The sequence below is a fragment of the Lepisma saccharinum genome, chromosome 14 (assembly GCF_977018435.1).
Source record: "Lepisma saccharinum chromosome 14, izLepSacc3.1, whole genome shotgun sequence".
Classification (NCBI taxonomy): Eukaryota; Metazoa; Arthropoda; class Insecta; order Zygentoma; family Lepismatidae; genus Lepisma; species Lepisma saccharinum.
The window spans coordinates 65191001-65215791 of NC_139242.1; the positions used below are offsets into that span (position 1 = coordinate 65191001).

General features: G+C 36.3%; 1 protein-coding gene across 1 annotated transcript in view; it reads right to left on the reverse strand.

Annotated features, from left to right (window-relative positions):
* The window catches only part of N (neurogenic locus Notch protein), a 107896-nt gene that overhangs the window by 11147 nt on the left and 71958 nt on the right, over positions 1-24791 (reverse strand). The window contains exons 5-16 of the mRNA XM_083135820.1: positions 21529-21662; positions 16011-16367; positions 15086-15241; positions 14036-14218; positions 13366-13602; positions 11657-12727; positions 9870-10164; positions 8109-8398; positions 5762-7001; positions 3924-4317; positions 1987-2234; positions 309-612 (exon numbers count right to left, since the gene is read on the reverse strand). Of these exons, the coding sequence (XP_082991946.1) occupies positions 309-612; positions 1987-2234; positions 3924-4317; positions 5762-7001; positions 8109-8398; positions 9870-10164; positions 11657-12727; positions 13366-13602; positions 14036-14218; positions 15086-15241; positions 16011-16367; positions 21529-21662 (4909 nt within the window). The remainder of the gene's footprint in view (positions 1-308; positions 613-1986; positions 2235-3923; positions 4318-5761; positions 7002-8108; positions 8399-9869; positions 10165-11656; positions 12728-13365; positions 13603-14035; positions 14219-15085; positions 15242-16010; positions 16368-21528; positions 21663-24791) is intronic.

A 24791-nucleotide genomic window follows, 5' to 3' on the forward strand; every position in this document is an offset into this window, starting at 1 on the left:
GTTTCACCTTATTTATTTGCAAATACCAGTGTTGTTTTGGTGTAGGGTTTGCTACTGTTGCGGACTTATTGAGAAACAACCTACACCTTATCCTGCAAAACATGAAGGGACTGAATTGGTTCTTGTCAATAACAGAATGGTAGTAATTATTATTATTTTTTTAATTTGATATATTATTAAGTTATTTTTTTTAAGTGTACCACAAGTATCAAGTTTACTATTTAATTCATCAAAGTGCAGAATACTGTATGAAATATTATTCCCCAGAAAGTAATACCCACAATCGCACAAATGAAAAAGTGACTTACCACACTTGGAGGAGTAAGGATGGCTCCGTCTGAATGCCTGATGTCAGCAGCATGAAGATGTTGATCTGTCCACATTCTAGGCTCAACTTCATCGTAATCTGTTACAACTGTATGGTCACTTCCGTAGCCCACTTCTGAGCGAAGTCTTTTTGGAGGAGGCAGGTCAGATTCATCGTCAGACCAATGACCTTGTCCTGGCATTTCCCCAACGTCAATGTCAAGGCACCCTGTTGAAGGCTGCTTGTTAAGGTTTCGCATCTCTTGTCCATCTGGACCACGTCGCCTTGAGCGCCTTCGTTGTCCACTACAATGGAAACAAAGTTTAATTAAATCTTGACATCCACCAGAAAAATTTCATATTTATAACCACATTTTAAATACCAACAGAAGAGTACAATAATACAAATAATCTTTATTATGAAGTGATGTAGTTTCAAAATTTTTGTATGTGTACAAATAAACAGTACTGCACTAAAACTAAAATTGAAATCTGAAATGTTTAGTGGTGACAAAATGATAAATGAAAATTTTAAGAAATCTCTTTTAAATCAACAGATTTCTTGTAATTCCTACTACTATCCTTGCATTTCACAAAGCACTGTATTATGTAATGATAGAGAAAGTAAATCTGTGTTTTTCCATTGCACAATTGAACTTTTTGCAATGAACGAAAAAAGATCTACATTCATTACAAATTGATAAGGTTCAACCAAAGAGGTCATTTTGCATGTTATGAAATTGTGTTTTTAGTATCGATAATAATTAGGAACATGTATAGATCGTTGATGGAAACACAAAATTACATAATTGAATTTTTCACCTAAAATGCCATGCTGGGACAGTGGTGTTCGACACCCTGAAGTAGGTAACTCAAAAGATACAGCATAAATACAAGTAAAACTTAAAACTGAACTTTTGACCCAGTCTTGGAAGGAATTTGCAGGTAGTTTCAGTTGGAAGAGCTTTGAAGGGATGTTGATGACAGACTTTTGGAAACTGTGCTGATTGAATCATCAGATGTCCTTCTTGTAATGCAAGTGCATGCTGAACATATGAGTTGAAGTTCTGAACAGCTCTTCATCTTTATTGAAGTGTACCAAATGAAGTCAAGGTTTCCGCAAATATTGTCATTTAGATTACTTTATATGGGAACACTGAGATGGGGTTGAAAAATTAGTTTTAAAGTTTTACTTGCGTTCATGCTATATCTTGAAGTTACCTGTTTCAAGGTAAGTCAATATGATGGAATTTGTAGTTTATTCACTAACACAACACTTTTATTACTTTTGATTATCCAGTAAGTTGTGCAAAAATAGACTTCTTAAAAGGAATAAACACTATATAATATTGCATTTCATGTAGTTGTTGTTTTTGAATATGGCTATTATGATGAAATTTTTGATTTGTCTAGTAACTGTAATTTTGGAATCAAATTTGAGATTTTTTCCCTTCCAACTGTCATCTTATATACAGAATTTAGACTTGAAATTTAGTTTATTTTGGTACCGAAATTTTCTCTCTAAAATAATGATACATAAGAGTGGGGCCATACTACCTCTTTATGTATTTAGTTGCACACTGCAGTATTACTGAAACTACAGAATATTAAATAGTAAGCATACACCTATTCAAATTTCTTTGATATTGTAGAAAATAATCAAATGAAAAATAAAGTTACCTGTTATTTCTGAGGAATCCTTCTGGGAACCAAGTGATACCATGAGCTCTTTTCCTCTGTGTTGTGACCAGCACACCAATCAGCAAGCCCACCACAACAATGAGGAAGCCTCCGATGACTATGTACGTGAGGTTGCTCTGTGGATATCCCGGCTCAGGATTAACTGGACCATCTCCTCTCACTTGGTATATGGGAAAAGTTGTTGAGAGAGCACGGCTTGCTGCAGCAGCTGCTAAGTAATCTGCCGCCTAAAGAAAAATAAATCAGATTGTTACATGTTAGTTACAAACGGGAAGGAAGAAATTTAACAAGATCTAAATATCAAATTATTACTTTTTTATATCAGATTTGAATTTACAGAACTTTACGTACTAAGAAAATTTAACCAATGATGGCTATCTGATGAAATGGAAAGCTGAGAGCCACTAGAATTCTGAAAAAGCCTTATTAAGACTTACTTCACTGTTGTTAAAATATATAGCCTATATCTAAAATGTGAGAGTGGAAGGGGGGTCAATATGAGTTTGTAGTCAATAAATAAGTATAAAAGTATAAGAATTCAAGATAATGTGAGACAGGAACATACATGTAGTCATAATGGCTTGTTATTATTTCCAAAATTTAAATATGTAGTAACAATGAAATATTAACTTTAAATTACTTTTAGATTTAAAAAAGCACAGGCAGTGAAAGTTACTCTATGACCCTTATAAAATTAATGTATAATTCTAGAATTTCAAGATGATTTTTTCTTGAAATTCCCAAAATTAATTTATATTCACATTTTACATTGAACACTTACGAAATGTTCCTTACACATTTAAGTATGTGAATAATTTATAGAGGCCTCAAGATCTCTCAAACGAACAATAAATTGTCAATTAACAAAAGAGTAAATGATCATGTCTTAAGACAATCTCTCTTACCTCCTTGATATAAAAAATTAGGGATGGGACCGATTAATCAGTGCTCTATCGGTATCAGCCAATATAGGCATATCGGTGTATCGGATCCAATATATCGATAAATATCTTGATAATTTAGTGCAAAATTCTGCCATTTTGTTGTAATTTTTATGAATAATCTCCATGCCCTACTTTCTAAAAAAGTAAATGACTAAATATGCAATTTCTTATGCACTGCAGTCACCTTGAAACACACATTTATTAAAGAGGTCAGTGAACCTTTCAGGTTCTTCAAGGATTATTTTGAATTTTATATCGAATCGGTAGAATATTGGTTATCGGTGTCGGCAAATTTTATATCGGTACTTTATCGGTATTGGCCAAAATTTCATATCAGCCCATCCCTATAAAAAATAATGCATTCACCTCATCCAAATCATTTATGTCAACAAAAATAGTCATTTACCACAAGTTTTAATGTCTTTTAAAATTTTAAAAAGTGATCAACCTGTCCCTTGCAATCTAGAATGAACTGATTACTCTCAAGACATCTAAGCAATAATGAATAATTTATTAAGGGAAGAGTAAATAGCAATCGTCCTCTCATTCTTTGTAGTCTGAAATAAAGCCCCTCCACAATGTCTCAAAGTAATAATATAAACCTTGGATGAGTAAAAAATGCATTTAAAATTGAAGATTTCTGTGAAGAAAATTTAATGTCATAAGTCCCAAAATTTAATACATTCCCACTTACCCTGACAGTGGAACACTGATATTACATTTCACAATTATTATTTGACATTTACATTCCTCACATTGAAAGTTCTTCACTCACAAGTTTCTGAAAAATGTATCATTGAGGTTTCATGTAAGTTGGGATGGATCTAAAGGAAATCGGTAAGGATGGAAAAGATTGGATTGATCTTGCCCAGGATAGGGACAGATGGAAGGCTTGTGTTGCTGCAGCCTTCAGGTTTGAGAAGGCTAGATAGTTAGAGGTTTCATTTTTTTTTTTTGTACAACATTACTCACCTCACTAGCAGTACGGAAGCACTCTTCTTGTTGATTGCATTTTCTGTTATCGATTTCCAAATAAACAATGACCCCCTTTCCGTACACAAACGATCCTCCACCTTCGTACGGCTCTTCTGAAGGATTCCACGAGTAGATCATGTCGTTGCCCATTGGATCCTTCTTCACAAGAAGTGTTGTTCGAAGATGGTGTCCCATTTCCCTCAAGAAAGGCACAATGTTATTTCTGAAAACCTGAATATCCATCAGCACCACCAGAGATATCACTCCATCTGCCAATGCTGGAGGTTGGATTTCACAATCAAGCCCATCCCAATTACACTCTTCATTGTTGCATCCATAATCACAATGTCCATTGGCATAATGCTCTTGACAGTATGCATCATATATGGGGCTGAAAAAATAAAATGACATGTTAGCCGATTTCATTGTTAAGTTTGTAACAAAATGTTATACAGGATATGTATACTGAACAATGATTCCACAGTACTGGAATTCTTTGAAATACAGACCCAGTTCTGATTACTTTATCTCTGTATAAAGTAGTGTTAAAACAAGGAAGTTTCTTCATTTTTAACCAACGTATGGTTACAGACACTTCTGCGTTGTAATGATTCTACTGGAAGTAAAAGGAGTCACTACAACCTAGAAATGTCTGTGACTGTACTATATGTGAAAGATACTTTACAAATCCAAATAAAACAGAACATTTAATTAAATATATTGGACAATATAGGCATCAGTAGTTACTGACAAAATTATATCGATTTGATATAACAATAAATACCTTCTAATTTAATGCAAAATTCCACCATTCTACTATTATTTTTATGGGTGTAAACATAAAATCATTTGTCCTAGTTTTAAGTGGTACCTGAAAATGTCTAAATAATAGGGATGGGACAGATTATAATTGGTACCCTATCAGTACTGGTAAATACATAGATATATCAACCGATAATTTTAGCAATCCACTATATCATAAATATTTTATTGTTTAGTGCAATATTCTGCCATTTTATAATAATTTTTAGGGATATGAACATAAAAAAATCTCCATTCCCTGTTATTTTAAAAGTAAATGTCTAAATATGTAGCTTCCTTTGCATTGCAATCATATACTAACATACATTTATTAAGGTCGTCAATGAATCATTCATGTTCTTCAAGGTCCATTTGGAATTCTGTATTGGATTGTTAGAATATCAGTTATCACTACTGGCAAATTTTATATCCATCCATCCCTATGAAATGTATATTTTATATTCAAATAAATATAGGCATGTCAAATTTACTCTTATGACCACTAGAGAGGGTTTTTCGATTATATTATAAAATTTGCTGTACTATAATAGAAAGTACAATACTTTTATGTTAAGATAAATACATAGAATTTATTACTGTTTCTTGCATCCACGTAGGAAATTTTATGATATGATTGAAAACAATTTCTTTTTAGATGGTCTGTGAGACATGACCATATATTAAAATAAATTTATTTTCAGTACATAATTATGAAAGATGAAAGAAAAATATGCATACATACTACTATTATGTATACATATTAAGGTGTAATAGTGTGAAATTTTTGCAATACCTAAACACTGCTAAAAAGGCTGAACTAAGTTGCGTAAATAGCATAAAAATACAAGGTATGGAATTCTTACAATGATCTTGAACTGGAAGCACAGTAATTTTTTGTTCTACTTTATGGCAGGGTAAGAAAATTGTAATGAAACACTGTAAATGGCAAATTTCTCACCAATAGGAATAACACATACAAAATATTGTTATCAATAAAACACTGTATAAAAAAAAATGCTAATGCATTCACTTACTTGCATGGGAGCAAGTTCCTTTCACAGTCTCTTCCATCGTAGAGGCACTGAGGATTATTACAGATCATATCACATTCACCATTCATGAAAACCTTCCAACAGTTGATGTCTGCAGTGCAGTTTTTCCATGGGTTAATTCCTAGGGAGCAGTCTCCACCATCAAAGTTGCAAGCATAGGTGTTGCACTCATCGTTGCATCTTCCATTCCCTGACTTTTCCTTGCAGTTGTGTGCCTGGCACTGTTGCTTCTCCTTCTCTTGATCCAGATTGGGTGTTATCGAAATTCGATCTATATTTCGGCCAACTCCCCCTGGGAAGTGAGGGTCATATCTCTCGCAATTTTTCCCGGACCAGAATTGCGGACAGTGGCAGCTGTAGTCTCCTATTTTCTCTTGACAGACACCTCCATTTTCACATGGATTGCGGTAGCATTCGTTTCGAGATTTTAGCTCGCAATGCTTGCCCATAGCACCTGGTGGACACTTGCAGTAATATCCTGTATCGAATACCAGACACGTGCCTCCGTTCTGACAAGGGCTGTTGTCGCAGTCATAGCCTGAAAATTCACAATTTTTCCCGTAATATCCTGCTGGGCAGTCGCAAGTGTGGCCATTTTCCTTCTTTGTACACAGTCCACCGTTCTGGCAAGGAGAGCTGTCGCAGAAGTTAACCTTATGTTCGCAGTGCCTGCCCATGTACCCTGGCTTGCAGTTGCAATGATAATTATTCACAAGCTGCACGCAATCTTGCGTGCCTTGTCTGGAACAGGGGTCAGAGAGGCATTCATTAATGTCACCTTCGCAGCGTGGTCCAACAAACCCCGGTGAACACTGGCAATCAAAACCTCCTACTTTATCGATGCAGGTCCCGTTATTATGGCAAGCTCCTGGTTCGCAGTCATCAACATTGATCTCGCATATAATACCCAACGTTCCTGGGGGACATGAACAACTGAACATGTTCACAAGATCATGGCAGGTTCCTCCATTCTGGCATGGATTTGGATCACAATCATTGATGTTGAGTTCGCAGTTCTGGCCCTGAAAACCAGAGGTGCATTTGCAAGAGTACGAACCAACCAGATCTTTACATGTAGCTCCATTTTGGCAGGGGGCACTGTCACATTCATTTATTTCTTCCTGGCAGTAACTTCCCGTGTAGCCATCCAGACAATTGCACCAATGGCTGTTGCCTATATCCTTACATGTTCCATTGTTGCAAAGATCTTCCAGTCTCACATCTGCAAATAAATAATGCATCATTTTATACTTTAAAATTAAGACTTAAAACACAAAAAGCATGTGTAATTCTGCCCTAAACTTCATGCCTCACATATGTTTCTTATCAAGAATAAGCCCCATCGTTTGCCACACATGCACAGCTTGACACAGATTATGAATCAATTCATCATATGAAGTGTTATCTTCAATCTTTTGCATGGAGGTTTTCTCTTTACTTCTTTCTTGATACATGTGCATTTTTCTACCCTGCTCTATAAATAAGAATTATTCACACTGGTGGTATTCTAACAGGGAATTTTAATTTTTCAATATTTAAAGTTCACCATTAAATTTGGATTCAACTAAGCGACACTGGTGTGTAACTTGCAGGAAAAAATCTTTTCAAGATTGAGGGTGTCAGAATGATGTGTATATGTAACAACCTTATGCAATAAAACTGATTCACTGCTTAGTCTTTTTATTAAATAAGCACAAGCAAATTACTAACTTACATGTATTTATTATACAACTGCACCTTTTATTCCCCTTTTTAATTCTCATTTTTTTTAGAGAACTCCCTGGATCAGAGACGAAAGAACTAAATCAAACCGAAATAGCTATGAGAATAACATATTGATTAGTATGATTAGATTAAGATTAGTAAAACTTTCGATTCAATCAGGGATCACACCTCAAACTCTGTAAACACTACATTAAATGAGCTACCGAGCCAACTTCTGGTTTTATCATAATCTCATCAATCTAGTTCTTGTGTATGTTTGTCTATTCTGTCCCTACTACCACATACTGACCTTGTAATTTCAAACAGCGAAACTCATGATGTTTCGGCCCCCTCCAACACACACAAATACTTTTGATCTTGCCATCAAAGTTACAGGGTTTGAATCCTAGCACAGGTGCTCTTTGCGAGTGTTTCTTCATTAATTTAATTAATTACATCCTCATCATCACAATTAGCCAAAGGTAGTAGATGAACAATGTAAAATAACAAAAATACCACAAAAACAGATGAACAACTCTGAAAAAAAAATTCAAGCAAGCATATGTTCTACTCCATGATTCTGAATATGTGCTCTTCAAGCTAATATTGGTGGAACCACACTTACTCTTACGAATTGCTGCATCCTTGCAAGAAACCATCTCAACATCACAGACTTTTCCTGTCCATCCTGGGGCACACACGCATTGGTATGCGTTTTCTACCTGCTTGCATGTTGCACCGTTCATGCAGGGATCGGTTGAGCACCAATCTATGTAGCTGTCGCAGTGTTTCCCTGTGTAGCCATACGGACAGTGGCAGGTATAGTACTTAATATGATCGTGGCAAGTCGCTCCATTCAGACAAGGGTGGCTGTCACATTCATTTATGCGATACTGACAATTTGAGCCTGTGTAACTGTAAAATAAAGAGAACATTAATAAATTAAAAGGGACACACATACAGAATATATTACAATATTTAACTACACAACTGAAAGATCTACACAAGGTAGATCAATACTTGTTCCTCCCCTTATATTTTTCACCTCTTCAAGACTATATATATACTTCAATCTAATTACATAGGTAACAAACAGTTAAAATTAATTTCTGCTCCTTTCTATTATTAACAAGTAAAGCAAACTATTAAGAATTATTTAAGATTGCAATGAAATGTGCTTCACGAGAACAGCTGTATTTCTTGCACTTGCAATTCAATAACAACTGTATACGTACGGTAATAGTAGTGGAGTACCGATATGAAATTTTTACAGGTATATAAATTTTGCTGATATCAATAACCAATAGTCTAGAAATTTAATATAAAATTACAAATGTTTCCTGAACACCTGAATGTATTGTTCATTCTTTTAATTAATGTACATGACCCGGTGATTGAAATGGATTTTGCCTTAGAAAAATTGCATATTGAACAATGAACAAAATGGCAAATTCTGTATTAAATTACAGCCCATGTATAGAAATATTGGATATGTAAAATTAACAGTTATTTTATCGATAAATTGATACACCAATATGCCCTTCCATCAATCTGTTCCATCCCTAATATGTATACAAAAGAAGGAGTATAATAGGGAAGATTGAAATGGACAGAATAGAGGAAGAATAAGTTTCGTGAAGCTGTAGGTTCTATTGATCAGTAGGGGCATGCATATTTCGTTTTTGACGAAAAAACGACATTTGAAAAAACATACTGTAGTGTTAATTTTTCATGTTTTTGAAAGATGTGAGATGCATTTTGTGACCATATTTTGTCACGAAATAATGCGAAATGGACTGCAAAAAGCGAAATTAACTCTTAAACACGAAATTCAGGGTTTATTCACCGACGCGACACCTTCTGAGGTCTGAATTATCCTGAGAGTTATGCAATTCCTGGAACATTGATTAATTCTGCTGTTAATATTGGAGAAGCAAAATTGGACTCCTTTACACAGAAATAAACTCAATGCTATGATAACTACATAAATGTGCTTTAGAAGTGAAATGTTAATTCTGTGGAATAAGTGTAGTTTTTAAATCAAATTTAGGATTATATTCACAATTTTAAAACCAATATGTCTTTTTATATACCACTTTCCATCCATTTTTTCACTGCTATAACACCGATATTTTATTTTATTTACCGCTTTTGAACCTGAAATTGACTCAGTTTTTGTACCGAAATTTTGCTTTTTTATTTACCAAAAATATGTGCCTCTATTGATCAGTCAGAGTTATGAGATGGTGTGGACATATTGAGAGGAAGTTGCCAGGAAAATTTCCGGTGAGACCATGGAGTGGAAAAGGGCCAAAGGAAACAACTAGGTGTAGGAATAGTGGAGGATGATGATTCATTATGCTAAAGAAATCCAAGTAATGCTCACCCAGCTTGGCAAATACACGTGTAATTGTTGATGCCATCTAGGCATGTCCCACCATTCATGCAGCTGCTGATGGTGCAATCCTTGTCATTTGTTTGACAGTTTATTCCTGAAAAGCCAAGGGGGCACGTGCAGGTGTAAGAATTCACATACTGGTTGCATGTTGCTCCATTCTGACAAGGTGTTGATTCACATTCATCAATGTCTACCTCGCAATGCTTTCCTCCGAAACCATCCACGCAGAGACAGGTGTAATCTCCTATTCCATCTAGGCAGGTACCTCCATTCTGACAGGGGACTGGAAGCAGAAGGGAACATTAATGCAACTCTAAACAAAAACACGTACAAGTCAATTCATAACAGAAACATTAAACCCTTAATAAATTTTGAACACTAACCTTTTGAGCTAACGATTAGCACTGAATTTTATTTAACTTCGGGCCCTGATTGATTTGCTTTATTTTAACTTGCTTTTTGTGCCACTTTTGACTAATTTGAGAAGATGGGAATGAATTAAGATATGAAATTGATGAATGCACACTCACAAACACCCATGCCTAGGCCAGGATCCGAACCCAGGACCCCTAGTGTGATGTGCTAACCACTCTGCCATGGCGGCTGGCTTAACTTTGGATTTATTTCCTACAATTAATGTGTTCATTCATTCATTGTTCTGGGCAGGTTTTTCACTGCAATGTCCAAGCTTTCTGATATTTTGCCTTACACTTCATGGAGAAATAAAGTACTTTCCAATATTCTCTTTTAGTTTGATTTAGTATTACATGTATCAATGCAATAACATCATGTACAAATGATACACAAATACAGGAATCAGTTTCCTGTTAAGGGGTATGGCCATATTATGACAATCATACATAAAATTTACTACCTGAATACTAAATCACTTGAATAAATTCTACTCAGTGGAACCTTGATCTTACATTTTTCAGGGAAGCAAGTTAGAAAAACTTAAAATTCAGGAAAATTTTATAACATTTTTCTTTATTGAGACCATGAAGTCTCTATTAGTCAAAAATTTATTTCATATTACTTTCTATTACAATTTGAACTGACATTACAGGAATGACTATTACTTAAAGTTCTACCTGTATGTTTAGAGGAAACACTACAATAGAGAATCAGGTAAAACAAAGTTCTAATAATATTAAGTAGGAGCACACATATTTAATTTTTGACGAAAACACGAAATGTGAAATAACACATTGTAATGTGAATTTTTTATGTTTTTGAAAGTGAGGTGCATTTTGCTACCATATTTTGTCATGAAATGATGCGAAATAAACTATTCAACACAAAATTTGGAGTTTATTTACCAACGCGACACCTTCTGAGGTCTGAATTATCCTGAGAGTTATGCAAATCAGGAAAAATTGATTAATTCTGCTGCAAATATTTTGAGAAGCAAAAATGGACTCCTTTTCACAAATAAACTTAATAGCACACTCTGGTAACTATATAAATGTGCCATTAGAAGTGAAATGTTAATTTGTTAATAGTTTTAAAATCAAATTTCAGTTGTTATTCACCATTTTAACACCGAAATGCCATTTCATATGCTGCTTTTGATCTCGAAATCTTGATTTTTCATTCACTTTAAATATGAGCCTCTAATATTAAGTAATCTATCAGTTCTTTTGCACTAAATATACAATTCTTGTAGAAACATGTAATGCACATTTGTAAAATGAAGATTACTACTTAAGCTGCATTAGGCAACATTTCTCATAAGGCACTAAATAAAATTCAAAAAAGTAACATGGAATACTTACACGAAGCACAATCATCGGTGTTAATGACACAGTTATGTCCTTCATAACCCTTGGCACAAAGACAGTTGTATGATCCATTGGTGTTCTGGCATGTTGCTCCATTGCGACATGGGGAGGATATAATGCATTCATCAATATCTTCATCACACAAGCGACCCGTGTAGCCCAAATCACACGTACATGCAAAGTCTCTGAAATTACTGGATGGCGTGCACTTGGCACCATTTCTGCATCTGTTTGGTGCACAGGGATCTAATTTATTATCACAGTTTCTGCCTGTGTATGGCAGTTCGCACACACACTTGTAATTGTTGACCAAGTCGATGCAAGATCCTCCATTTCTGCACGGCTGACTTGCACAGTCGTTAATATTTGTCTCGCAGTTGATGCCGCTGTATCCAGGAAGGCAGTTGCAGTAATATGCATTCAGCTGATCCCGGCACATACCTCCATGTTGGCAAGGGTTCGACTGACACTCATCCACGTCAAGTTCGCATCGCTTTCCTCCGTACCCTGGCAGACAGTGACACAAAAATTGGTTCACGCCATCCTCGCATGTTCCTCCATTCATGCATGGGTTCGACTCGCACTCGTTAACATCACTGAGGCATCGTGCATCATAGTAACCTCTGGGACAGTAACACTTAAAACCGTTAACCAAGTCCAAGCATTCGCCACCATTAGCGCACGGATTGCTGGCGCATTCGTCTATGTTGTTCTCGCAATGCTGTCCAGTGAACCCAGAGAGACACTCGCAAGAGTACCTGTTAATTCCATCAACACATTTGGCCCCGTTTCTGCACGGATTGCTGTAGCATTCGTTCACGTTGATTTCGCAGTTAGGTCCCGATGTTCCTGGTTTACATCTGCACTGATAACCATTAATGAGATCTTCGCAATGTCCACCATACTGGCATGGATTGCTTTCACATTCATTGATCTGAGTCTGGCACAAGAAGCCTGTAAATCCCGGATGGCAGTTGCAGGTGAAAGAGTTCTCTCCATCAATGCATTCTCCCCTGTGACATGGTGAACTCTGACAGTCATTGATGTTCGTTTCACAATTTGCTCCTATGGAAGAAGTATACAAACATATCAGTCTATATCTGAATGCACACAGCCAAACATGTGCTAAATATTCTATGCACTAAGAAGTGAAAATTACATTAAAAAACAAGTCAATTTAGATATCTAGCAAATTTCTTGTCATCTTAACTTACTTTCCTAAGAAACGTACCCTTCAAATATGAAAGTGCAGATAAATTTAACTTCCTTTGTCTTGCATATATATATTAAACAAGTTACACTGTAGAAATTCTGACAAATCCAGACAAGAAGAAAATGCAATTTCTCACTATAAAATAATTTATAATACAATCTGGTAATAATAAGACTATGCACACAATAAATTTTAAATAAATCGATTTTTGCAAGCACAAAATGAAAATAATGAGACTGTATAATGAATTTTCTTATTAATATATGATGACTAATTTTTTCATGCACATCACATACCTCATTTTACAGAACAAACCAAATTCCCTACCAAAAAAAACAAATAAAAAAAAAAAAAGACGAAGAAATAATGGACAAACATTGAAGAGATATAATAATGAACATGGCATGGAAGGAATATAATGCTTCAGCAAGCAGAAATTTTATTCAAATGGTGTGTAACAATATCTGGACGTTGCACTTGTTTCTCTTACCTGTAAAACCAGGTGGGCATTCACATGTGTATCCTGCGATTACATCATGGCAGGTTCCGCCATTGTGGCAAGGGCTGCTTACACAATCATCTATGTTGAACTGGCATCTGTTCCCAGTGAATCCAACAGCGCACACACACTTGAAAGAATTTATGAAGTCATTGCATATGCCATCATTTAAGCATGGATTGGGCTGACACTCATCTATATCTATTTCACATTGTGTACCTGTGAATCCTGTAAGTAAAAACACAATACTTAGTTAGTAATACCACAGGAATATATGAATATATATTCAGAATATTTTCTAATAGTTAAAAAAAATAGATCCACTGTTCTGTTTCATGATTCATGATATTATGCCTAGTTTTTGTTTGTGGGAATATCACAAAGTTTACCAATAAATTTCCTCCCTCAGACCCTTAATTCAGCATAAAGACCTACTTCAACACAATTTACTTGCAATTTGCAATCTCCTTACATGTGTTCCTATTTTATTGTGAGTTTTTCTCTAGTTTGCAATTCCCTGAAATTTTACATGTCCTACCTCATCAGCCTTAAGATGATGATGCTAGAAACACAATTAAATTCCTTTCCTCACACATTAATACTAAGAAAAATGCTAATTTTATATGTCCCATCATATACTTATCTGAATCTTGCTATTTACCTGGCATACAAACACAGCGGAAGGTTCCTGGGTCATCTAGACAAGAGCCATCATTCTGGCATGGATGAGATTCACACTCATTAACATTGGTTTCACAGCGAGGGCCTGTGAATCCCTGAGTGCAGTTGCAGGCGAAAGATCCTGGGGTGTTTACACAAATGCCATCATGCTCACAAGGAGATCCTGAAAGAAGAACAACTAAGTAAGATATATGTAAATGAATGTAATATTGAACATTTTATAAGTTTTAAGTAATATAATATAATTTTAACTGTTACTGGCGGAGGTGTTTTGAGAATTGGCTAATCTCGAGGAATCTAAATTCATCTCGGAATACAAAAACAAAAGTTTCACTATTGTACATATTATAACAGCATTTAATAAAAACAATATTTTTCAGTGGAAACTTTTTTCTTACTGATGTTGCAACAAATATTGAAGAAAGACCTCAGTGTACAATTTACTATTTCCCAGGCAACCATGTTAGAAATAATTATAGAATTTGAAATGGTTTGGTTACATTGATTTGATTGATTGATTGATTTAATTTATTTTACTTCGCGTTTTGTGCCTCTAGGCTAATTTGCGAAGATGGGGATGAGTGATGAAATGATGAAATTGATGAATGGACATTCACAAACAACCAAGCCCGACCGGGATTCGAACCCGGGACCCTTGGCGTCGCAGCGCGATGTGCTAACCACTCGGCCACAGGGTCGGGCTGGTTTGGTTACTTTGCATTGGTTATATATATATATATATATATATATATATATATATATATATATTATTAAAAAAAAAACTGGTATTATTTCTTCTCATTAAGTATCTTAGTATCAATAATCAACATACTTAAGTGGCAAATTTAGGAAGCCCCACATAGTATATTACATGTATGTATACCTATATTCCAGGTAGTAAGTTTTCAACTTTAATGTTTCTGTAGACATGTACTACTTGTTATGTCTAAGGAGAGCATGAATAACACTTTTTATGACAGGAAAACTATGACTCATCTTTGAGAGATTAAAGACATGTTAATTTGCTTACCTTGTTCACATTCGTTGATATCCTCACTACAGTCAATACCCTTGTATCCACTTGTACAAGAACAAGTGTAGGATCCATTGATGGGACTTGTATCACATAAGGCACCTGCATGGCAAGGATTTGAAGTACACGCATCATCCAGGTGACACAGCAACCCTAAGAAAGACAGAAATAGTATTTTAGAACATTAATTGCTGTCAGCCATTGAAGGATTATTAAACTAAAAAGTGACTGCCACTCGTTAAGAACAAAACTTTTGTCATTAAATACTGCTTTGCCCTACAACTTCTTTTCTTTCTTATGAGTTCTATTGAAGCGTAGAATAAGTTGTAAAAAAAAAAATACATTCACTTCCATACTACTTTAATCTGCCTCATTAAATTGAGCTTACCTAACAAAATTATGTATAAACAATCACAAAATGTCACCAAACCAAAATAAGAAAGGGTGACAGAATACAAAACGAATAAAAGAAGTGTAACAATAATAATAATGACCATCTTTTATAACTTACTGAAAAGTTATGTAAACATTGTGGCTGAACCATGCAATCTGGCTCTTAGACATCCCCTACGAATTCAAAACTCCAACCTCCTTACAACTGTGTAAGTTTTTGTATCATCTTCCTCAATGAAACAAAAATATATTTTTTCTACACTATATTTTATGTATCAATGATTGGCAGAAGAAACACTAATTATGTATTGGCCAGGCTAATTTCAACAAGTACTTAACAGACAAGTATGTGTAGTGGCTACCTTTTTAAATTGCACTTTTATCCTTTAAAATAAAATTTAAAAAACTTATGTACAATTCATTTATATAATCAGTACTTCAATCCAATGACATTCTTACATTTAAATGTGCACAATATGAACAAAATGAAAACAAATACAAAGAATGCGAAATAAGAAGCATATCCTACCTGTTTTTCCTTTTGTGCACTGACAGTAGAAACTTCCCACCCTATCTATGCAGGTGGCGCCATTAAAGCAAGCAGCTCCAGCACAATCGTCGATGTTCATGCTGCAATCTGGCCCTGTCCACCCATTGACGCAAATGCAAGAATATCCTCCAATGGAATTTGTACATGTTGCTCCATTCTGACAAACGCTCGGCCTCAGAGAGCATTCGTCCACATCTGATTGGCAAAGTTCCCCCGTGTAAGTTGGCGGGCACTGGCAAGTGTAAGAGTCAATGCCATCGATGCACGATGCTCCATTCTGGCATAAATTCCCTGGGCAGTCGTCAACGTTTATTTCACAATTTTTCCCTTGGAAACCTGGAAGAAAAGCATCACATTCATATATATTTATTGCTCCACGGTGACATAATTTAAACCACATGTTGATAATACAGAAATGTTATCTAACATTTTTGACCAATGTAAGAGACCAAACTTATTGGGAGAAGGGCACACTGAAGAACAATGCAGCACAATAATAATATTACCAGTGGCATATTCTGTAAATTTGACATGGTTTAATGTAACAACCCTTATTGATTGCATATATTTGTTATATATTAATTACATATAATTTAAAAACACCAATGCAGGCATGCAAGTAAAACAAAAACAAAGCCGACAACTTCAAAAAAATTTCTGCAACTTCTATATTGTGAAAAAAGTTGGGTTTACCGGCAGTAAACCAGGTAACATGGGGAAATATGCCACTGATTACAACAAAGAGAAAACATAAGCCTACTATTGGACGAAAGTATTTTTGTCCTTAACTCTCCAAGTTTATTTGTAAATAAAAATAAATACACAAAACCACTGGAATATGCAGGGAAAGCTGATGGGGTTACAGCCCCACCTTAAAATGATCCCCTATTACTAGGGACGTGAAGTTTTAGTTTTAGTTTTCCCTAATTCGGTGTTATTAATTTAAAATCGGCATTATTTTTAATATGAATTTTTACTGTTTCTTCTGTGCTTCACATTATCACATTGCTTTAGTTCTGTAAATGTAGAGCTTACCTTTGTAAGAAATGACATTTTTTTTCATTTGGACAACCATTTCATTTCATCAGCCACTAAATATGAAATATTTTTGAAGGATATCACTCAAATCTGTTAACACAAATCATATTTTCAACTTTCACAATATTTTTTTTCTTAAATTCTCTTTTCAGTTTACAATAAGATCGATGGTTTTTAGCATTCCATAGTAAATGTTCACAGTATTCACTCACAGACTTCTCAAAGCCTTCACCGACAAAAAGTTACTGGTTTCACTCGATTTACTATTCTTCTGTTTGTGCTATGCTATTTTGCAATTGTAGTGATTAAAAAATATGTAGTTCTATCTGAAGTAAGTCTTCCAAAAGCAAACAAATACTCTACCCTGGGAGGAACCAGGCAACGTCAAAGTCTACTGTGTTTCAAAGGCAACAGATCCCGTTGCGGTAGCACTGGCAGAGACGATTCCACAAAGGTAAAACAGCGATAGCGAAAGATCAGGTGAGGCCAGGCCGGCTCGGTAGCTCAGTGGTTAGAGCAATGGCATGGTATGCAAGAGACCCGGGTTCGAGTCCTGGTCAAGCCTGCATTTTCCGCTGAAAATTTCTACGAAGTATCGTGATGTTTATGAATTATCTTGTCTGTAACTTTCAATAATTTCCAGTCACATACTAAGCTCTACTTTGATCCTTTTGGCACTGTGATAGTTAAAGTACTTTAAGTTTTGTTTATTACATGCAGGAACCAATCAATGGCATTTTTCTGTTAACTCTGATCACGAATTTTTAATTACTGTAAACCAATCGTCAATAGGGTGCAATATAGCGTTTTCTGTAATAAATCTTAAGTTTTCCTGGTAGCAAACAAAAGAGAGTTTCTTTCGCTGGTGTCCCTAAAGAATCTCTTCAATATTTAGTGTGTTATATGTAGACGGTATTGATGAATTTCAATTTCAATGAAACTATGCATTGGCAATTCATCAAATAAGCAGTGAATTCTAATTTATCAGGACCCATCATTGTAATTAAAAACACTGAATTTTTTTTTTTTTTTTGTAGAGATTGCATGTTTTATTACAAGGTTTTTCAACATTTCAATGAAGAATGTACTCTGGAATGGACCTACAGTTAAAGGGAATATGTTGATCAATGTTCCTGCATGTTTATGCAAGTTGACAGACTAAGGGCAAGATTACAGGAAGGCTCTCCACAGTTTTCGGAGTGAACAGCACACCTAGAAACTACTGTTAACACGCAAAGTGTGGAAACTTGCTCAGGCACAGAAACACGCTGAAATTTGATTAGTACCTCAGACAAGTCGAAGTGCCCTTGGTTGCACCTGCTTGCCGCTTGTGGATGCAACACGTGATTTCATCACTGATTAGCATAAAAACAGAGAGAAGTTGTTCTCTCTGCAGTACAATTACGGTCTGAGCGAGTGAGGCAAAAGCTTGCGTTGACCGGCCACCTTGACAGAATTCCTTTGCCATTATAGGCAAATTTCAGGACTTGAAGCAAACATCACGCACCCTTTGGTGTTCATGTTTACTATTCCAGCGTTTGCGATCATCATAGTTTAATTAAATTAAGAAATATAAAATCCAATTCACTATCTTTCATCACAAACAAAACACTTGCATCCTGTTTAAAGATGTGCACTGAATTGAAATCTGCATTAATATTTTCCAATTCCAGTGCACAAGCACACCATTCAGTCGGTGGCGTATGAAAGAGTGAATTAAGGGAGTGTTATTCACACACGGCCTTTTCTTAAAAAAAATTATAAAAAAAAGGGTCGAATAGATAAGACTAGAAAATGGGGCACTGGTTCACAAAAAAAAAAAAAAACAGGTAATCCCTTCCTATCCAAAATTTCTGATCACGAATGCATTCAACCATGTTCTATATTTTTTTGGGTTTCCAACAAATCACGCTAATAAATGGTGGCAAAGACTCGAGTGATGCAAAAGGTATCATGGGAAATTAGCATATGTGAAATTAACGTAATTTTAAACCTAAGTCTGTTAATTGCATCGAAATATGCATACATACATAATTGCATTTTCATCTCTCCTTACGGATTTGCTCACTGAAAAGAGTATGAGTTTCCTCGGTCACCGGAGAATGTTGGAACGGTACCTTCAGTGAAGACCACGGACGACTCCTCTCCCGTTATTTCCATTTCCTCCCCTCTCATCCCCTTGCCGTGACAGATGTAATAGTACAAATAATCGGTGCCAAATTAGACAAAACCAATTTCTGAGAGAAATTTGTTTAGTTCCGTCAAGAAGGAAGATCAGTTACGCCTCTATTAGCCGTAGAGGTGCTGTGATGTTATCTAAAGGTAAACATCGGCAAGTGCTCCAATTACGACGCCATCATGTGCTATTGGATAGAGGTTCTGAAAATGACCCACCAGTTGCTTCGCTTAAAGAAGGCATATATACGTCACATGTGTATCGACTCGCATTTCTGTACTACAATGATTGCTGGACAATTGAAAAAAAAAGAACAATAAGCGTGAAGACCGTATGTCGACAGCTAATTCGATTCTTCCATGCTATTCCAGCACGCTCGGGAAGGTAACGCATTCCTTCCGAAGAAGAAACATCCAGTCCGACGGAGAGTTGGCAACACCCTGGCCAGGCGATCCTCGCTGGGGGCACGATTTGGCAACAGTGTATGATATGACTGTGGGAAGGTTCTCAAACGAAAGGATCAAGTTTACTTGATGGACCGCCTGAGGACTGCCTGCCTCATCGTGACTGGACTCGTTAAAAACCAACAATGGCTTTGTTGCCGTGCCATCAAAATATGGACGTCTTTTAAGAACGATTCCAAGATAGTTCTGTGGATTTGCTTCTGCAGATAGGTCACAATTAGTACGACGACAGTGGGAGAAAGGAAGAAAGAAAAGGTTTTATTTTCAAGTTGCCAACTCCTTCGACGACTTTCTTCCACCACCCCTTCTTGCACGTTTTCCGCTCCGGAAACGTGTAGCTCGATAGTAACGCAATGATAACTCGGGCACCATAATTATTCCTCCCCTCCCCTCCCCCGCGAAGTATCTGCAGTGGTCTTTTAGCATGGGCAAAACACAATTTGGTGCTCCGACTCGATTGCCAGGTTATGCTAATTGCATGTCGCTTAAAAAGTGCAATTAACGGCAGGAGAGGTGCTTTTCTTCCACCCCTTTTGTCTCGATGCTGACGAATTTTCTGCTAACTTCTCTACAATGAGGAGAAAGTGAACTACGCGTATTACTTCATGTCGCGCACCTAGTTCTACGGAGGTACCGACACTTACGTGCACCAATGTTCATGCAACTGCCTTGAATGCGGTTTAATCCCAGGAAAGCAAAAACTGAAAAAATCGTAAGCTACGGGTAGAAAAAGTAAAACTAATTCAGTTGCTAGCCCCCTTTTCCTCAGAACCCAGCTTTTTCTTTTTAAATCGGGTCTAAGAAAGCCATGAATTAAAGTATGATACAGATATACATTTCGAAATATGATCTTATTAATTAACACAAGATTGAATCAACAGTAACTAATGTTTGCGCCAGAGTGACCTTCCCAAAGAAGGGTCAACTCGTAACTTTGCATTCTAATATATGGCCGATTCTACCATATCGGCTAAAATTCTGTTAGCAACAGTGAAAAAAAATAATGGCATGTTTATTATTCTGATATAATGATACATGTGAGCGATACAGAAAACATAAAAAAAAAAACATACTGTACTCGTTACTTTAGAAGAAAAGTCAATGGAAAGCGAAATATTTTTTAAAAAAATATGTATACAGTTGGTAGAGGCGAATTTCTGTCGGATACCTCACGTCACACAGAATCGTAACCTAAACTTGTACTATTGCATATAAACAATATATAGTTTGCAAAAATAGGGATATATGGCTGAAAAAGATTGTTATTATTACATGTCGTTAACGGAATTGCTCACACTGCCACTGTAAACTGAACGATCAGATATGAGGAGTAAAGTGAAAAAATAAAATAAAAATCACTAGCGGATTCCCCTCTCCACGCATCATTTGTTTATCTTTTGTTTTAAGGGATAAACATTTCTGTATTTTGGTTAGTTAAAGTTGTTAATCGCGAAGATGAGGATGAATGATAATTAAATTAGACAGATGAAAAAAATATATGCAGTGAACACCCATACCCTGCCGCGATTTAAACCCAGAATCTTGGAGACTGAGGCATCAATGAAGAGTAAAAACTCCGTCATAGAAAGAAATTTAACCTTGTTTTCATTCATTTAGGAATGCAATTTCTAACGCGTCTCTGCATTCTTTTCCCCGAATATAAAGACACTGCAGTGCACATAACTTAAGCTTGGCTACACACCACTTCTAAGAAATGCTGCTAAGACAAAGAACATAAATGTTTATAAAGTTTTGTTTTAAAAACATACGCCCGAAGAAATATACCTTCTAAGGAGAAACTGACAAATGCGCGACTTACCTTTCTGGCACTGGCATTCGTAAGTGAGGTTGTCGACTTGCACGCAAGTTCCACCGTTGACACAGGGAGATGGTTCACATGGAATGTACTCGTTTTCACAATTTTGTCCTGTATATCCTGGGTTGCACATACACCTGAAAACAATATAAACAGTTTTATTTCCAAATTGTAGTACCTTAGGTAATTCTGAGAGGCGAATGTTAATTGAGAATACATATACATAAATACATATAAAATATTATTCTGGTATTTGGAAGGGTGGAAGTGGAAGCAGTGAAAATAAATATTAAATTATATCTGAATTTTTAATAAACCATAACTACGGATGGTAATATGTCTACATAAAACCAGGTTTGATGAAGATTTGGTCTATTCTCGAGTTGCAAATACCTGCCTCGTTCTGGGCCTCGAAATATAGCACATACAACTTACGCTACCAACACTCGGAAATGGAATTTTATCCCGAATATATATGCAACCACGCAGCACAAGTTCACAATTGTCACTAATGGATTTGGTTTTATAATTATTATGATAAAAGATGACGTTTTTATTAGGGACATATCCGCTTATCTGAAGAAGTAGCAGCAAAGTAAATTTGGTCTAGGTCAATTTTCGGACAGGAGGTCACATCTAGATTTTTCAGAAATCTGTCTCGTTTCTCGTCTCGTCAGGTTTCACAGGGTCTGTTTCCATTCTCGTCGAGTTTTATAAGCTCGTCTCGGTAACATCTCTAACCAGAACTATTTATCGACAATATTCGCTACAATTGGATTTATGTAATGCTTCCCTGTCGCTTTCCATATGGCCAGCATGCAATATATATACATATTTATTCCTCTCACAATGTTCTGACATCATTAGCAAAACTCAGTTCAATCTCAGTTGCGTGGAAAGGCAGACCTGATAAGCATAATCCTTACATAACAGAAATATGAATACGAAAGTGAACAAAATGCAAGCGTCAGTGTTTACTATGCTATCGTCACCCGCGCATGAAATGTCGCGAAGTCAACACTTTCCTCCGGTTGCAGGATGAAAGCAAAAGTGCTCTTCCATCCGTACAGCTCGTTTAACGCACAATATCTCAAGCGTTGCACTCAAGATCATAGCGTGAGAACTGTATTTTTCCACGCAGACTGTACTCGAGCAAACGTACACATGTTTACATGCGTCTGTAGGGTGTTCACTACACTGCATAGGTTTACAAAACTCATTACGTTACTCCGTTTTGTAGCTCTAACAACCAACAAATTGAATAACGTGCAACCATCTTGTGCTGCATAAGAAAACTTACTCTTAACATTAAAAAAATGCTTTTATTTCGTTTCATATCACTGTAGATTAAAAGTGACGGCGAGAATTGAACATGATATTGAAATTTGAAATAATTACAATGATTTATTGTTGTGGTGTTTTTGTTTCTCGGATAATCGCGATAGATGAAAATGAATAAATATCCATAAAAAGAAAGAACGTTACGAAACAAAATATTGTGTCGACGCAATGAAATGGTTAAATGTATTTTTGGGTTTCGAACCCAGTTTTCTAACTTCGCAGCGCTATTAACTAATATTTTATATTTCCATTTTGCTTATTTTATGTCCCATTTCTACTTCTTGGGTCAATCGCAACGATAACGATGGGACAAATACAATGATACAGCAAATTATTTACCTAGGGTTCGAACATAGAACCTCTGGCTTCGCAGAGTTACGCTGACCACCCGAACGAAAAAACTTTCGTCCAAAGTTAATTTTATACAAAGATGCTAATCAATGGAGAATAATCCCCTCTTTCCAAATAAAGCCAAATGGAAACCGTATAATAAGTACTAGAGAAGTGTCGCAACGTCACTTTATTCACAAATATCTATCGGTACCCGACCGAGTAGGATAGGAAATAAAACGTGACTTTACCGGGAGTCGAAAGCGGGACACTTTGGTTACAAGAAGAGTCTAGCAGGGAGACCCGAGAAAGAATCAGAGAATTCGAGGCCACGACTGGAACATCATGTTAAAACCTGTTCACGAATCCAAGAACAGACCATTGAGAGAAATGGAATAAGTAGACACCCAGCATAGAAGCTGGGAGCCACTCTCCAAGGCTTCGTGGTTGTGATTCTGAACCCGGCTAACAAGTCTAGGGAATTCACACGCGCAGCCCAGCCGACTACGCCGTGAGGTATGCAAACACTGTAATTTACTCCCCGCGCCGAAACAAATCGCTCACAGCTACGCATCATTTTTTGGTCCATAACCTGTTTTTTAAGGACATTTTTCTTTACCTCGAAGGAAGGGGAAACAGTAAAATATTCCGAGCAGTCTCTTCGATTTCAACCAATACCGTGAACTCCCCCGAGGCTGACGTGAAGACCGCGTAGAAATGTGTGGAGAATGACAAATGCATTAGACAGCCGTGAAAGTTCTATCGAAGCTTTAACTCGAGCGTGCATCACCGGGACCTAAGTGTGAGCACGACAAAGATGTTTCCACACCACGAAGAACTGTTTCGATTGATATCTCGAACCCCTTGCGAAACGATGGATCGCTAATCGTACGTTAAACAACGCCTCTGGTCCTGCCGTATTCCCACAGTACGACCAACCACCGGTTATAGCTTGCAAATCGCAGGTTAAAACAGATCTTCATTCTTGAAGGGTGGTCTATACTTTGAGGACCACAATTGCAACTCACAGTCGACTGATAAAAACTTGTTAAATTCAGAGTAAGAAAACGGCGAAACACGAATGATTTTTGAAAATGTGCTGTAGGCACGCTGGAAAAATATAGGTTCGCAGTCTGGGTTCCCACTCATTTTGCAAAACCAAACTTTCCCACTTTACCAGATTTTCCCAAGTACTTTTAAGTAGCTCTCCAGGCTATAATGATTTAACATACTAGTGATTAAATGTTGTGCCTTCAACATTGCTTGCGATTCAAGTGAAGCAAGCTTGACCAACATTCTTGAAAATAAATGACGAAAAAGAAAATAACATTTTTATTTAAATATCCCTTTAAAAAGTTGAGAGGAAAAGGTAAAATGCGTTTCAGTTCCATATTCTAACCATTCTCCCTGATTTTTTTTTTCTGGGAACGGGAATCATTCACTACGGGTGAAGTGTGAAAGTCCAGAAGGGCAGGCTAGATAGCCTCAACATGGTGGCGAGCGTACATTTTCGTTTCGTTTGCAAATATTGCGAAGATTTTAATTTCGTCATACCGGGCACAAAATTAATTATACTAGGAGGTCCACTTTACGCT